Raw genomic sequence first — 16,753 nt, forward strand, 5'->3', positions numbered from 1 at the left:
TGTCTCAGAAGCCCAGAAAGAGCCAGAGCCACAGCACTGGACATTAACCCTCACTCCTGTGCAGTCAGCCACAATACCCGCAACCATGTGCCCGATCTCAGCTTCTGCCCAGCTGGGCTAGCCTTGGCAATGGACATGCAGCTAACAAGTCCTGTACTTCTCGCCCACCCCAGACAGAGCCAAGGTTGTCCAGGAGCCTCTATATTCCACTGCAGCGCCCCCCCAACCCCAAGACAGAAATGGGAGGGAGCTATGGATGAGGAGAATGAAGGGCAGAATTGGGCAGGGGGAGGTGGGAAAGGCTCTGTTGTCCCCACAGACAACCCTGGTCTCCCCTGCCCTCAAACTTTCACACCTCCACACCCTTCTTGGTTCCCTTCCTCCTGCCTGGCATACCCTTCCAGCCACAGCTCCAAGACCCATCTGAGCATCTACATCTCTGTCTCAAGCAGGTGGAAGGCCCTTCCCAGCCTCAAGCTCTGCCTCCCCTGCCAGCATTAACCCCTGGGGAGGTCTCCTCTGGATACTCCTCTGCCCCCCACACACCCTGAGTGCTCCTCAAGGCAGCCCCTTGCACCCTCTTCTGCATCTCTCAGGTCTGGCACCCTGTCCCTGCTCCAGAAACACAGCCAGTCACCATCAGGTCCAACTGAAAATTGAAGCACCCAACCCAGCTCAAGGATGGAGTATCTTTTGTCTCTACCCAGAGGTTCTTCAGGCTTCTGGGATGGCAAATAGCTACTTCCCCTAAAGCATTTAGCATGTGATCAGATTTATAAGAAATCAACCACAACAATCCAAGCAGTCTGGGGAAGCTGCTCCCTGGCTTATTTCTGGAAGTTGGCTGTCAAAGATCTTGGGGTGGGAAGAAATTCCCAAGGTGCTTTGTCCCAGCTCCCCCTCCACTGGGCACCAGACACCTAGGTAGCCAACTAGGAATGGGCCATGGACAGTGAGACCCAGGGCTTATGGGGCAAAGGGAAGGATGGGGGTCCCCTAGCTCCTTCTCAACCTCCTAATAGCCTCAGTGGCTCCCCATGGCCCTCAAGAGAAAATCCAGGTTCCTCACTGCCTTCCAAGGCCCTGTGGTAGCTGGTCCTCCCCTACTGCACTCATCCCTCTAACATCACCACTTCTTATGTCTTAACACCATGCCTCCTGGTGTTTGCATATGCTGTTCTCTCTTCCTGGAGCACTCCACAGACAGAGAGACAGACAGACACACACACATGTGCACACACACTTTTTACATAGCTAATTCTTAAGCATCCTCCACGTCCCAGCCTAGAACACCACTTTCCAAGAAGCCTTCCCTGAGCCCTCTGTATTAGGAGCCACCGTTAGGAAACTGGACCTCTGTCCCCACGGGTTCAATTGCCTTGAGTCACAGCTGCTGTTTCCAGGCCAGGCTCCCCCCCTAGACTGCAGACCCTGGGAGGGCAGGGGCCGTGCAGCATGGCCTTCCCAGCACAGCACAGAAATATGCTCCGGAAAGATGGGTTGTGTGCATGAACAGGAGAGTGCAGGCCTGCCTAGAGCGATGCCTCCCGCCACCTGCTCTCCAGTTCCTGTTCGTGGGCGTACATGTGTGTGCAGATGTCTGGGGGTAGGAAAGGTGAAGCCACACCAAGTGCTGCTCCCCGCCACCCCACGTGGTTGTCTAAAAGCAGCAGTTAATCCACAAATTATTTCTCTTTGCCTTGGGTCTCAGTGTGCCCAGTGTCATCAAGAGGCGGCCCTAGAAGATTCAGCTACCCACACTTACCGAGTGCTCCCTGTGTGCCAGGCACCGTGCTGAGCAATTCCCGTGCTAAGCTGGTGGAATCCTGTTTCTAGAAGGCAGCTACTGGTCCAGCACCTCTACGGTGCGGGTGAGGAAACAGGTTCAGAGAGCTTCAGCAACCTACCTTGGGTCACATAGCCAGGCAGTGGAGGAGCTGGGGTCTCAACAGGGTTGATGGGCCTCGAGCTAGAGGGTGAACCATCAGGCAATGCCACTTTTGGTGCATGGTGAGATGTGGGGTAGAGTAAGCCAGAGGCGGAGGGATCTGTCCGTTCAGACATCAGGGCGAGGGGCTGAGAGACTCTGTCCCCACTCCTTCTGGTAGGTGGCTCAAGTCACACACGGGGGGAGGGAGATGCCCCGAGAGGGCTGCCTTCCCAGGTTGGAAGGCCCAGGTCTGGACAAAAGTAGCTGGGGCACTGAAAGCACCAAATCCTTGCTTCAAGATCACCGGGGAGCCAACTACAAGTGGCTGGGCCACTGAGAGGATCACGACTGGGCACAGAAAGGCCAAGTTCCCCGCTCTGGGGAGTCCTCAGCAGTCTCTCCCCAGAACACAAAGCTACCCCTCCTGGCCTTGCCCCGGGCCCAGCCCCCTGCACACCTAGTGGGCAGGCACCTTCCTCCCCGCACCACAGCTCCTGCCCTGTCCTACCCTGGCTCTGCCTGGCAAGGACACTGGCTTCATTCCTGCTACCACACCGTGTTTCTTCCTTTTAAACAAGAATGCAGGCCTTTGTTTCCCATCCCTGTCAAAGCTGGCTCAGGCGGAAAATAGGCTGGGCGGGATAATGGCCTGGCTGACTGACCACAGGTACCCTGATGGTGCAAGCCCGGGGCCTGCCTCTCAACTGACCCCCAAGCAGTTCTCACCCTGCACCCGCTCCCCAGAAATTAAAGAGTAGCCCCTCCTGGGCCTTTCCCTGGTTGCTGTCCCATTCAGGTTGCCCCAGATCCTCACAGCACCCTGGGTGGGGGGGCTTCCCTTCTCCCATTTCATAAAGGAAATAGGTCCAGGGCAGAAGGGGGGCTTGTTTCACGCCCTCAGTCCCAGTGGCCAGGCAGGGCTGGCACTAGAGCAGATCCTGCCCCTAGAGGCAGAGGAGCCTGGGACACCTGTTCTCCCCCAACTCTTACACGCAGACCTCCTTCCTGCCCTCCCTGGCCTCTGCAGGCCACTCTGCCGTCCTTCCTCATCCTCTCTAGTTCTCTCTCGGTGCAGCATTATCCGATCTTGTCTAACCTGAACACTCTCTCCTCAAAGTAGGTCTTATGAGTATTCCAGTCATATAAACAAGGGAATGGGGGCTCAGTGAAGTTACATGATTTACCCAAGTCACAGTGAGGAAGGGGTGGGGACAGAATTCAAACCCTGGCAGCCTGAGAGCCTCTTTCTGCCTCCCAAACAACTAGACCATGTCCTGCTGTCCTGCCACCCCCATCCTGTCCCAGGCCAGCCCTGGTGTCCTCTTTTCTTCTCTTAACCTCTACCTCCTCCGTGTTTGCCACCACTCCCAGAAGCCAACCTCTCTGCCTCCCTAGTAACGAGGTCAGTGTCTCACTCCTCTGGTGGTCCCAGTGGGACCAGGTCCCTTTCCCTGTGGGGGAGGCCCTGGCTGAGTCACCTCCTCCTGCCTCCTGAGCCTTGCACAGCACACAGTCCATGGCAGGGCCAACAGATTTATCCATCTCCAGGCATGCTGAGCATCTGTCACAGGCCAGATGATGGCAAACACGGGACAGTGGCCCGGCCAGTGGGGCTGAGAGTCATAGGGAGACACACAATGGATGGCTGCTGCCATCCTCAGAGTCCAGATGAGAATAAACAGAAAGGGGGAGATTAACCTCAGAGGGGTGGGCTGGTGGCATCTGAGGGGACACCGAGGAATGGGTAGAACCAGCCAGGCAGAGTCAGCTGGGCAAAGGCTCTGTGAGGGGAACAAGCTTATGTGTTTGAGAGGCAGGAACAAGGTTGGTGGTAGGATCATAAGGGGAGGAAGGTGGGGGAAGGTGGGTAGGAGGGGAGGGAGGGAGGGAGGGCCTAGGGAGTGGCAGGCTCAGGCATGTGCCCTTAAAAGAACCCCAGGCAGAGAGGGGCTTATAGGGACCACAGTGTGAGAGTGTATCCAGTGACAGAAGCCAGTGCCCTTGGCAATGAGAGGGACAAGTCGAGATGACCTTTTGGAAGTAGAACGAAAGGGACAGTCTAGAAGGGACTTTAGCACATGTAGTGGCTCTTCATTTCCCAGAGGGAAGCCCAGAGAGGGGAGAGGCTTATGAAGGCCTCCTGGGGGAAGGGCCAGGCAGGAGGCAGATCTAGGTCTCCCTGGTGGCAGCCCAGGTTCTGCAAATCCAGTTACTCCAGCCTTGGCTTGACGCTGATGAGTGGGACTGGGGACATGGCCTGGAAAGGGCTGCTCATGGCACCATTCTTAGGGCAGGGGGAGACAACCTCCCAACTCATGTGCACAGTCAAGTGGGGGAAGTGGACAAGGTGACCCCTGGGGACCCCAACCTTGACATTAGGCCGGGAGCTAGAGGGCAGAGAGAGGACCCTGGTACAGATGCCACACAGTAGCCAGGGCCTCCCGCCGGGCACTGGGCTAGGGCCAGACAGTGGCCCAGAGGGTCAGCTCTAGGGCTACAGGGACCACCATCCCTTGGTTTCCATGTACCCTGGGAATAAGGAATACCCTTGCCCAGGGGGGTGCGTCCCAGTGATCACAGCATAATTTCCTATTACGCATGAACGGAGTCACTGTGTCTTTGTCACGTCTGTGCTCCAGAGAGCCAGGACCCATCAAGTTGAGCTTGGTCCAATCCCCTTACCATATCTGTGGGTAAACTGAGGCAGGGAAGGCAGAATTACCCAGCTCACCAGCCCCAAGGGGGTGGGTGGAGTAGGGACGGACTCAGTCTGGCCCCAAGGAGGGCCCAGCCGTCTCCTGCACATTCACACTGGTGGGGGCCTACTCACCATGGCCGTCTGCTGCTGTGTGGCCTGGGCCGCAAACCGGGCCACGTGGTTGACGATGGGAGAGAAGTTGGTGGGCCCATAGAAGCGGATGTGGGGCAGACAAGCCGAGTACGCCTGGGCGATGCCGTCCACACCTGCCTCGGGGACAGAACTACATCAGCCTGGTGCCCGCTGACCCTTCACCCACCCTCATCCCATCTGCAGACCTACCTCTATTCCCGCTGACCCCCAATACTACTACAGTGGCCAGTGTGGGTCCCATGAGACTGGAAGCTCCCAGAGGGCAGGGCCAAGATGGCATAAAGCAAAGGGCTCTGAATATGGAGCCAGGCAGACCTGAGTTCGAATCCCACTTTGTTACTTTTCAGCTGTGGGACCTGAGGCAAGCTGTTTAATCTTTCTGAGCCTGTTTCCTTGTCAGTAGGACTGATCATCTTCACTCTTGGGCGGTTGGCAGGAGAGGGCCTAACGGGCTCTTCCCAGAGAAGGGACTTGGCAGCCAGGCATCTTGAGGCCTATTCTGGACATGCTATGGCTTTTGCTGAGGAGTCCTCAGTGGGGGAACAGAGATGCTTGCACAGCCCCTGCACACAGTAGGTGCTCTGTAAATGGCCATCATTATGAGCCTAAGAATATCCCACAGCCCTGTGGTCCTATCCAGGAGGCCTCTGGCTGGAAAGGAGGTTGGTTACCCTGATTTCGGACACAGTGTCTAGAGACCTGCTCCAAACTAGAGAGCCCAGGAGTAGTACAGGGCTATGTTTCTAGCCAACAGAAGCCCATGGCTTCTGAGTCACAACATCATTCCCAAGTCGGTGACTTGATGCATTTCCCTTCTAAGTACAAACCAGACCCAGCTTTGGGAATCCCCAGGGAAGGCAGATGCTATATCCAAGCCAAATCCTAGGCTGGGGTCTCACGATGGCAGGGTCCACCCTCTTCCATATCCATCTGGAGCCTCCTTCCTCCTCCAATAGTTTCTTAACTGATTCAGGGGGCTCAGAAGTCCTCTGAGGCCGAAGGGGCAGGAGTAAGCACAGGTACCGCACTCACTGCCTGCCCCTTTCTCCCCCAACCCTCACACTGGCAACCCTCAGTCCTTGGGTGCCAAGGCTCCTTGTGGAAGACAAGAGGAGAAGGGTGGGGCAGGGCTGGGCCCTCCCCGCAAGGGCAGGTGGGAGGTGAGAGACAAGTATATAATTTGCTGCCCTTACCTCCTCCTGTTCTACACAGGGCTTCCTGTCCACACTTCCCTTAATTCTCACCTAGCCAACCCAGTGAGATGAGCTAAGCAGGTATTACACTCCCTGGGTTAGGTGACAAGGCAAAGGCCCAGAGAGGTGCAGTGATCCCTCCAAGGTCACACAGCCAGGAAAGGGCAGCAGCTGGTGCTGAATCCAGGCTCACCTGACTCCAACCTCCAGCTCTTCCCTACCTGTCATGAGCAAGCATAAGGGGGAGGGGATGGTGGGAGACAAAACCTTTACTCTGCCCCTCCCTCCACCCAGGGCAGATAGAGTTAGGCTTGGCACTCACCTGAGCAGAAGGGATTTGTGGGGTTGAAGTTGATGGCAAACTCATGGGAGACCTGAAATGTAGAGAAAATGCTGGGCTGGTAGCCTTCTGGCCCCAAACCTGGGCCCAGGCCCCATCCCAGGCCAAGGCTATTGATCGGCAACCCCCCCCCCCCCCGCCCCCGCCCCACACCTGCTTTGCTTTCACCTCCACTGCGGGGGCGGAGCCACCTGCCTGATGCCTGCAGAGATGCCTGCCTGACTACTCTCACTTTGTAATTAGGTGCACATCGCCCCAATCTCTTCTGGGGCATGATGGCTGCCTTGCCTCCTTGCCCTACTAAGAGAGTCCAGGAGTGGGACAGAGAGAGCCCTGGGGGGAGTCCAAGTGGACTGCCCTTTTGTCACATGCTATCACTGAGGTTCCACTTTTTTGGGCCCCAAGTGCTTTCCCTAACTTCATAGTTAGCACGAGTGCCAGCAGAGGAGCCCATGTTATGCCAGTGAGCCAAACTGGGGGTTAGCGGACAACCTGCTCGGCTGGACTGGGTGGGGATCAGGAACCATCATGGGGCCAGAGGGCAGGGTGGAGGGGAGGGCAGAGAAGGCTAGTGCTGGTCCCCTGGGGACTCATTCTGTTTCTCTGCCTCCAGACCTAGATCCCAGCCCTGTGGATCATCCAGCGCCCTCCCGGACCTGGGAGCACAGAGGAATAATAACCAGACACGGTTCAGGGCTGCAGCAGGAGTGTGGTGGCTGCAGAACCTGCGGCCTTAGGGGGTCAGAGCTCAGATGGGGGTGTCCCCACTCTCCCTCCACTGCGGTCTCAGCCAAAATCCCCATTGAGCCCCTTTCCCTCCTGCATGCCACACACCACATTCAGAGCTTTGCAGGCATCACCTCACTCCTGGCAATGACTCAGTGGCGAAAGGCCTCTTACTACCCCATTTCCCGATGATGAAATGGAGACACAGAATGGTCTAGAATGTTCCCAGCGTTTTACATTTACCTAAGGACAAAGTTGGGACCAGAACTGAGGTCAGGCTGCCTCCTGAGCCCCCTTCCCTGAACCCACTAACCTCAGAAGGTGTTCCTCTCCATAGGAGTGCTGACAACGACTCCCATTGTGTCTGCGTCTGCACAATGACCTCCCTGGGGGCTATGTGTTCTAGGCCCCATGGAGGTTAATGTATGCCCATGTGGGAATGCAGGCGGGCCTGTTCTGAGGCCCTACTTCAGCTAACCAGTAGGGATGGTGAGCACACAGAGGGTGCCGCCCTAGAGAACTACCCTGTGAGCTCACCACCATGCCCCCTGCGTGGTGTTGTGGCTGGCCATCCTGCCTGGATGGGGAATGGCTGTATGCTGCCTGGAGAGCCCACCACAGTAAGTTACCCTGAAGTGAACTGCGTAAACGGTATGGAGTGGCTTGCTCCATGGGTTTTTTGGTCTGAAAGCACCTTCTCAGGCTGGAGGATATTTACTGACCCTCCTCCATCTTCTAACACTCTCCCACAGGTTTTAAATTAGGAAGACAAAGAGATCTAGGGACATATCTGCCAGGCGAGAGCTTTTGTCTGAGCACAGACACTCCCAGACAGACTCTTTAGCTCTGAGACAGGACAACGTGAGTGCTGGAAGGCCCCAGCAAGTCTAATGTGCTCATTCAACAAGTAAACAAACTGAGACCCAGAGAGGGGAAACTGGGTGCCAACACCATACAGAAGAACAGGCCTAAGACCTGAGTCCCTCATGTCTTGAGAGGGAGTTGGAGTCCTGGCCTTGCTGAGCCCTCCTGGGCCAAGAGGGGTGAAACTCAGCTTAGGCAATTCACCCCAGCAAGGCCCTATGTGGGGGGCAGGTGGCCTAAGAAGAGCCTTCCCTGTTCAGGGGAGAGAACAGCTTTTCTGTTCTTTGCTCCCTCTGCCCTAAGGGCTGGCATAGAGCCAGTCCTCTGCTGTCCCTTTGGGGTCCTCTCCCTGCCTGGGGCTCTCTTCACTCTGTCCCAAGTCTAGGCTCCAGCTGGGGGGCTGGAGGTCCTCATTGCCATGGCAACCCCATGAGCCTCTACAGAGATTAAGGGGGGCGCTTATACAGAGGGGTTGAGAGAGCAAAATGGTTGCCAAGGAAACAGGCCTCCCTGGGCCAATGACTTCCTGCAAAAATCAGATTTTAGGAGATTTTAGAGACCAAGGGGGAAAACCCCTTCCTGATAAGAATGGAGGAATATTCTGCTTTCTGGGTCACCAACCTCTTCATTCCTCCCTCCCTCCCCTCACTTCCTTTGTGGGAGGGCCTGGTGGTCCAAGTGGATGGGGCTGTAAAGGTCACCCATCCAGCTCAGAGGTCCTCTCGGGTCACCTTCACAGGTGGAAAGAGGCTCAGAAGAGGTCAGGGAATGCCCAGGTGACATGAGTGAGCCACAGCAGAGAGCCAGGACCAGATCTGGGAGACAAGTGCATGCCGCTCTAGCAGCCCAGCCCCCTCCCACACTCACCACCCTGGTTGGCCTAGGAAATGCCAGTTAATAGGACAAGTTTCCTGGAGGCCGTAAGCCAGATTAGGGGCCCCTGGGGACCTGCTGGCCACAGTCTTTGCCCTGGGACTCCTTGCTGCCTTCTGATAATCAGTGCTGTGTCCACCTAGCCTGACCCCTGGGCAGTGGGTTACTAAGACACTGCTCCCTGGGGCCCTGGCGGGGGCAGAGCATGAGAAAGAGAGCTGCAGGGATCCCAGAGGGACTGTCCCCTCCAAGTCTCAGTTACCCCATCTGTACAGTGGGGAGTCTATGCTCTCTGCCACCCCAGACCTTTGCATGGGCCCTTCCTCCTGCCTCATCTGATGAACTCTGGCTCATTATAAATGAACAAGGCTTCATGCCATCTCAGGGAAAAGCTTTCTAAGTCCCTCAGCCACTGTCCAGGGCAGGGGTCTTCTTTGGGTGCACCCAGCCCAGCACTAGGGTGGAATGAAGGTCCCAAGGGCAAGCAGCTGAGTCGTATGTTCCTTCCAGTTTCTCATCCTCAGAACCAGCATTTCTGTCTCCTCAGGCTGCTAAGCCCCAAATTCACTCTGTCAGCAAACAAGTAGTGCACATCTAGTGTGTGCCAGGAGCTGGGGCCCTCCTGGACTGTTAAGCTCTGGGGGGGAGGCGACAAACCAGCAAACCCACACATACAGAGGTGATCATAAGCTCTGTGAGGACAGTGCCTGGGACAGGAGGTGGGGCCCCATATGAGCTCCCTCAGGGAAGGCCTCCCAGAGGGAATGACCTCTTGACCTCTATAGTGGGGAAAAAAGTGAAAAGGAGCAACAGGCCAGGGGAAGGCCATGTGCAAAGGCCCTGAGGCGGGAATGAATGAAAGAAGGTTCAAGTGGCAGGAGCAAGGCAAGTCAGAATGGAAGGGAGATATGGGGCTGGGAGGCGCCAGGCCTGACAGGGGAGGTGGGATGTACCATCTGCCCTCGCACAGCCTGGCTCTGGCATCCCTCCTGTCACTACCGGGCACTCCAGCCTGGCAAGCCCAAGCCTCCCCAGAGTTGCCCTGTGACATTTCCAAGGAGGCTTTTGAGTGAGAAAACATCTCATTCAGCCAGGGTTCTTTCAAGCTGGCCAGTGTCCTAGCAACGGGCTCAAGCTGGGCCTGGCCTCGCCAGCCTGCCCTGCCCCCTGCAGCATCACTGTCTGCCCGGAGGCCCAGCTTTGGTCCTGCAGGATCCTGCCCCCCCCCCTCGATGGCTAGCAGGCCACAGAGCCTCTCCCTAAAATTCGAGGTGAAGATCATACCCCGCCCCACACCACCACCCAGAGAGGATGGGAGGAAAATGCTCACTCTGGCAACAGCACGTGGCACAGCAGGGCAGACAAGAAGGGGCACAAGCTGAGCCCTCTGTGCTCACAACATCCCCAGGCTTCTCACTGGAGAGGCAGCAGATTCGGAGAATAAACTTAAGAGTCCATTTGCCCAGCTGGAATCCAGGGCTCCCTGATGTAAACACGGCCTTGGGCAACTCACCTGAGCCTCTGTTTTTTCACCCATAAAATGGACCTCATTCCTTCTCATCATCTCTCTATCCTGCCCATTGGCACCCAGCCAATCCCTCACTCAGCAGCCAGAGTGGGCCTTCAAAATGCCAAACGGCTGATAACACCCCATGTGGACCCTGCAGTGGCTGCCCATTGCTGTTTAACATGCATCTGAGGCCTTGTATGGCTGGCTTCCTGGCTAGCTCTGTCTCTCTCCATCATTTCTAGAGAGGCCACATGCCCACCTTTTCTGTTGCTCCACCTCGCTCTGTCCCTCCTCCTCCCAGGCTTTGCACAGGTTCTCTGCTCTGAACACCCTCTCTGCCCCATTACCACCTCCAGTCACTCAGCAAACTCCTCTTTTCCCTTCCTATCTTGACTTAGACCTTGCCTCCTCCAGTAAGTCTTCCTTGCTACCACCAGGCCGGACTGGGGCCCTCCTCTGGGCTCCTCCCAGGCCCATGCTGCCTCATATCAGCAACGATGACCCTGCCAATCTTTGGGGTTGCCAGACAGAATACAGGATGCCCCATTATATCTGAAGTCCAGGGAAACAACAGATAACATTTTAGTATACATATGTCCCAGTATAATATTTAGGACATACTCCAGAAATGCGTTTATCTGCAATTCAAGCTTCCCTGGTGTCCTGGATTTTTGTTTGCCAAATCTAGCATCCTACTTGTCCTCCCCACCTGACTTGAGTACCAGGGGACAGAGACCATAACTGTCCTGCTCATTTTTCTGGCCCTAGTGCCTACGTGAGGTTCAGGCTGAGAAATGAGTGTGGGTTTGGGGTAAATGCAGAGAAGGCAGGGAGGCTGGACCCCAAGTCCCTTCCAAAGTAGACCCAAAAGAGGCCATATAATACACAAATCCCATCTTGACCAAAAGGAAAGAATCCAGCTCCACTCACCTTCCAGTCTGGGGGTAACTGGGCCCCAAAGCCCAGAGCTGGAAACATCTTATCACTAATCAGAGAAAGGAGAAGAAAACCACCATGAGAGGGACAGAGGCCTCACCGGTCCATCCTCACCCCTCCCAGCCCCCACCCAGGGCTGGTCCCACCCTGCCTCACACCCCTCCAAGAACAGAAGGAAAAAGCTCAGCACCTCTAGAAAGAGCTCTGTGTGAATGAGGTACTGAGCTCACATCACCTCTGAGCACCTGTCGAGTGAGGCTTGACCCCCATCTACATCTGTGGCAGACATGGCTAATCAATCATAGCACTTCTAACCAGTGGGTCTGGGTACATCTTCTAGATCCTTCCCAAACTGGGACCTTGGGCATTCGCTAAACCACAGTCATTATGGAAAGGTACTATCTCTCTCAACCTTCCTTTTATGGCTGGGAAAAATTCTCCTGAGAACCCTGGCATAGCTTCAAGACCCTTCATCACCCAGCTCTAGAGCCTACTACTCTCATCTGCTTCCATCGGGCCTCCCTCAAGCCCCACTGCCCCAGCCCTGGCCACGGACCACTAGCTGTGCCCCAAACACACAGGGCACCCTCCTGCTGCAATTTCAATCATGTTGTGCCTCCCCTTGAACTTCCTGTCCCCAGCAGTGGTAAACTACTCATCCTCTAAGGCCCAATTCAAACGGCTCCTTCTCTCTGTGGATTTCCCTGAGACCTGAGAATCCTTCTCTTTGGTGCTCTTGTAGCTCCTGCGTTACAGGTAAACTGGCCTCTCAGAACTCCAGTGACTTTTCCCAGTCTTCCTCCTCGAGGGTGAACTCCCTAAGGATGGGGATCGTGTCTCACCTGTTCATTCACTGGAGGTGTATATATATTGAGAAATACCCTGGCTGTTGTGTGGAAGACACACTGCCAGCTGCTAGGACAGATGCAGAGAGACCAGTGAGGAGCTACTGAAGTGATCTGGACAGGAGGGTATGGTGGTTTACAGGCTGGTAACAGTGGCGGTGGGAGAAAGGGCCAGACTCAAGACTGTTTTGAAAGGATTTGCTGAAAGAACAGGGGATATGAGGGAAGGATAAAGTGCAGGGTTTTGGGTGAGAGGTGGTGCCTCTCACTGAGATGGGGAAGGGTATCGGAGGAGTCGGACTGGGGCAGGTGCCCAGCACTCACTAGGGTCTTCCTTGATAAGTCTGAATGTCCACGAGAAGGCTCAGTAAAGGGACTGAGTGGGAAGCTGGATACAGAGGACTCCAGAGCGGAACAGCAGGCTCCTCCACCCACCTGTGCAGATGGGGACTTTCACCTCCCTTGCTCTATGTGCCATACTTTTCTTAATGTGGCTGGAGATCACAGCCACGCATTTAACCCTGGAAGTCAGACCCTGGTCTCAGGCAGCCTCTCCTAGGGAGGCCAAGTGTGCACAGGATTCCGGACCCTGCTGCTGCTCCTGCCAAGTCTCTGGCACCTGTACCTTCCTACCCCTGTTTCCTGTGTCTTGGCCTCCTGACCATTCCACCCTTTAGCCTGGAGGTCCCAACGAACACCACCTGTGGCTATAACACCATAACCTTCAAGTGACTTCTGATCCTTCGAGGCCACACCCCCTATACAGCCTTCCTTCACTGACTTTCCACTGGCCCCACCTTAACCCAAAGGTCTCCAGGAAGCATGGTCATGGGATGAGGGCCCACACCTGCTGGCTGCTCCTTCCAAATTCCCAGCAGGAGTGAGACTATTAGGTCACTAGGTGTTGGGCCCAGGAATCAGAATGGCTGGGTACTAGGCCCCTGATCTGTGTGACTTTGGATACATTCTCTACCTCCATCCCACACCTACATTTTTCCAGCTCTAAAAGGGAAAGCTGCAACAAAGGTAAACAAGTTTCATTTTCTATCTTGATTCCTTTTCTTACTGGCTACTTGGTGTATCGTGGAGAAGGATTCCAGTGTGGATCCAGGGTTCGGTAGGGAAGAGGTCAGCAGTTGACTAGCAATGCCTGCCACAGGTGTTGGAAGGGGCAATAAGGTATGTATACCATGTGTTGGCCATTCCCGGTTTGAGAATCTTTGGGACCCTTCTTTCAGCTCTGACAAGGTGAGCTTCCCAGTTGGATGGAACTGGAACTGACCTCTAGAGTCCCTCCCCAAGCTTACCTGTCATAGTCCTGAATGATCTGCCCGACAGCCCAGATGGCCGACAGATATTCGTTGGTGCCCATAGGGTTGATATAGTGCAAAGAGGAAGGGTCGAGGGGATTCCCATTGGAGGCTGTGAAGTCTATCCCAACCTGTAGAGTGGGGGGAGAAAAGGCCACCCAGTTGGCCAGAGACTCCAGCTCCCGATCTCCTCCTCAGGGAACAAAGAGACTGATGGGACATGGGAAGCCACTCATCTCCCCATGTCAACCCACGCTTCCATAAGATGGTCTGAAACCTGGAAACTGATTGTGTCACTCCTTTGCCTCTAATGCCATCTGTGGCTCCCTACTGCCTGAGCATAAAATCTATTGCCCAGATGTGATACAAAGTCAACTTGCAGTCCCAAATTTCTTTGTCCCCCTCGTTGTCAAACCTACACACTCATCTGTCTCCATTTCTAGGTCTTTTTTTTTTTTTTAAGATTTTATTTATTTATTCATGAGAGACACAGAGAGAGAGAGAGGCAGAGACACAGACAGAGGAGAAGCAGGCTCTATGCAGGAAGCCTGATGTGGGACTCAATCCCAGGACTCCAGGACCATGCCCTGGGCTGGAGGCAGGTGCCAAACTGCTAAGCCACCCAGGGATCCCCAATGTCTAGGTCTTTGTCATGAGGTTGCCTCTACCTAAAGAGCCAGGCAATCTTTTCTCCTTATCTAATTCTCCTCTATCATTCAGGCCCAATTCAGATGTCGCTGCTCCAATGAATCCTTTCCAGACACCTTATCCCATCCCAAGCCACTTCCCTATTGTCTCTCAGATCCCCAAGAGGCCGAGATCTGGGGCTGCCTGGTAGGCCATGCCTATCTGCCCAGAGTGGGTGCTCACTGTAGGCAAGACACAGGCCCCCGGAGCCAGGTCTAGGGTGAGGCACAGAGCACCAGAGAAGGTGCTCCACAGGGGTGATCTGCTCTCTCTCAGGGATCTAGGGAGAGAGATGACCACCTTAGAAACTGGTCTTCGTGGGGTGAGTCTGGCACAGAGGAGGTGCTCAGTATCCATTGTTGAATATGCATACACACGAGGAATAGGAGAGCTCAGTCTCTCAGAGTGAGGGGGTCATGATGACCAGTGGGGTTAGACATCAACAAGGCCAGTCTCCTGACTCCATATAGTCCTACAGAGGACCTCCAGTCCCATGGGATCTAGATGTCGTGGCAGAGAGTGGTGAGGCAAGGCAGGGAGGTGGGCAGAACATGGGACCCCAGCAGGTTTTCCCCCCGGGGTGGAGGTCCCCTTCAGGTGAGGACGCATAAGACCAGATGAATGGGACAAGTCTGTGGGGCACACACTCCAGGCCACAGGCAGAGGGACAATTCATTTATTGAACACCCACTATGTGCCAGGCACTGAGTGTTTGGCTGAGGTTGGCACAGAAACAAGTCCTCACACTTGGGGCACTCACAGTCTTCTGCACCCAGAAGACAAACAGGGACAAGAGAAAGATATTTAAATAATTTCAGAGTGGCAAGTGCCCTGAAGATCGCAAAGTAGGAGAAGTGATAAGGAGAAACAGGAGGCACCAGGGGAGGTCTCCCTGAGGAGACCTCTATGCCATGGCCCGAAGGATGGCAGGGCAGCAGCCATGAGAAGTTTCCAGAAGGTGCATTCCAGACAAAGCAGATGCAAGGGAGCTTGGAATCCTGGAGGGACAGTGAGCACCCTTGTGGATGGAACTGAGTGAGCAAACAGGATGGCAGCAGAGGAGACAGGAGGGCCGTCTGACCAGCAGGGGGGAATCTGGCTTTCTGCAGAGCTGTAGCCAGCAATCTGCTGGGGGCAGGCAGCCACGCCCCGACTAGGCTCAGCACCCTGTGCTCTCTCCCCTGGGCCAGACACAGAGGAGCCCTTCCCGAAGTTGGTCCCGAACCCCTGTACTGCAGTAGTGGCCCGGGCCCCTAGGGAGGATCCTTGCCGGAGTGGGTGGCAGGGCGGCGGGGAGAGCCTTACCGTGAACATGAGCTGGCAACCTCCCAGGATGTAGTCAAGGAAGGAGTAGTCCCGGTTTATCTGGAAGGAGTCAGCGGAGTCGGTGGGTGCCTGCCCTGTGCCGGATGGCTGGCCCTCTACCTGCCCACAGTCCCCAGGAATGACCTCTGGGGAACTGATTGCTCTGGGCCCTGAAACCTTAGTCGAGTCAAGGAGGCCAAGGGAAGCCCCAGTCTGATTATGACCAAGCCCCACTCTCTCTGTAACAAAGCACTCAGAGCAACAGTCCAGTGGGTCTCACACACGCACACGCGCGTGCATGCACTGTCTCCCAGCAGGTCCCAGGGCCTGGTGTCAGTTGTATCCACCAACGACATGGCAGAGACAGTCTCAGTGTTGCTGTTCAGTCCCTAGGCCCGCTCCAGCCCTGGCCCTGCACTCCGAGCAGAGGCGGCCAGCTCAAGGGCTTCCGCTATACATTAATAAAGCTGCTAAAACCCCGCATTTGTTGTGATGGTCTCTGCTCCTTTGGGCCAAGGGTACTGGCCTTCCAGTTTGGTGGAGTTATAAGGGGGTTTCCTTTCAAAATAAACGTACCTAAGAGAAAAAAACCAAGGATGGGGGAAAGAAGGGCTGATCACAAAAAAGGAATAAGTGAGGCAGGTGGCAAAAATCCTGCAGGGGACTATGACAGAAGTTCCAGAAACTTTCAAGGACTGCACACTAAGATGCTGCCACCTGATGGCTTAGCTTTCACCCAGCACTTCTGCGCTGTCCCACACTAAACGAGCAGTCATAGAAGCCCCGCCAGACAGCAGGACCTCCAGACCAGGACGCAGAGGCACAGGGAGGGTGCCAGGACTCACTGGGCACCTTCAGGCCCGGCGGCCAGGGCTCTCATTGCCTTAACATCCTGCCCGATTCCAGCAGACAACGGGCTGCCGGATACCCAGGGCGGCCCTGGCCACTGCTCGTGTGACCCTCACTCCCTTTCCGGGACTCAGAGGCCCCAGCTCTACCACGGGAGTCACCTCAGTGATGTTGCAGGGCCCCTGCTGGGCGTCCGTCTGCCCCCGGGGTGCCGGACATGTGACGGGCAAGCTGCCAGCATGGGAAGCAGGTTCCTTTCCCTGAGGAGAGGCCCTGGAAGGTCATCTTGTGCCCTCCCAGAGCTCCTTACATCCCAGGAATGTGATATGAAATGAACCCGCCACATGGTTTACCTTGTGAACATCCCCATTCTACAGATGAGGAGACCGAGGCCCAGAGAGGTCAAGCTCAGAAGATCCCAAAGCCAGGACATGGCAGAACCAGGATTTGAACCCAGGCCTTGCTGGCTCCAAACCCAGTGCTCTGTCCATCCCTTCGGTTGGGGACAGCTCCCTGCGTGACCCCCAACCAGGC

The 16,753-nt window shown here is 55.5% G+C and overlaps 1 protein-coding gene across 1 annotated transcript in view; it reads right to left on the reverse strand.

The window, feature by feature from the left end:
* The window catches only part of CPNE2 (copine 2), a 46,059-nt gene that overhangs the window by 4,555 nt on the left and 24,751 nt on the right, over window positions 1-16,753 (reverse strand). The window contains exons 10-14 of the mRNA XM_041767200.1: window positions 15,371-15,430; window positions 13,376-13,509; window positions 11,218-11,272; window positions 6,297-6,348; window positions 4,761-4,894 (exon numbers count right to left, since the gene is read on the reverse strand). Coding sequence (XP_041623134.1) covers window positions 4,761-4,894; window positions 6,297-6,348; window positions 11,218-11,272; window positions 13,376-13,509; window positions 15,371-15,430 — 435 coding nt within the window. The remainder of the gene's footprint in view (window positions 1-4,760; window positions 4,895-6,296; window positions 6,349-11,217; window positions 11,273-13,375; window positions 13,510-15,370; window positions 15,431-16,753) is intronic.

Source organism: Vulpes lagopus, chromosome 8 (genome assembly GCF_018345385.1).
Source record: "Vulpes lagopus strain Blue_001 chromosome 8, ASM1834538v1, whole genome shotgun sequence".
NCBI lineage: Eukaryota > Metazoa > Chordata > Mammalia > Carnivora > Canidae > Vulpes > Vulpes lagopus.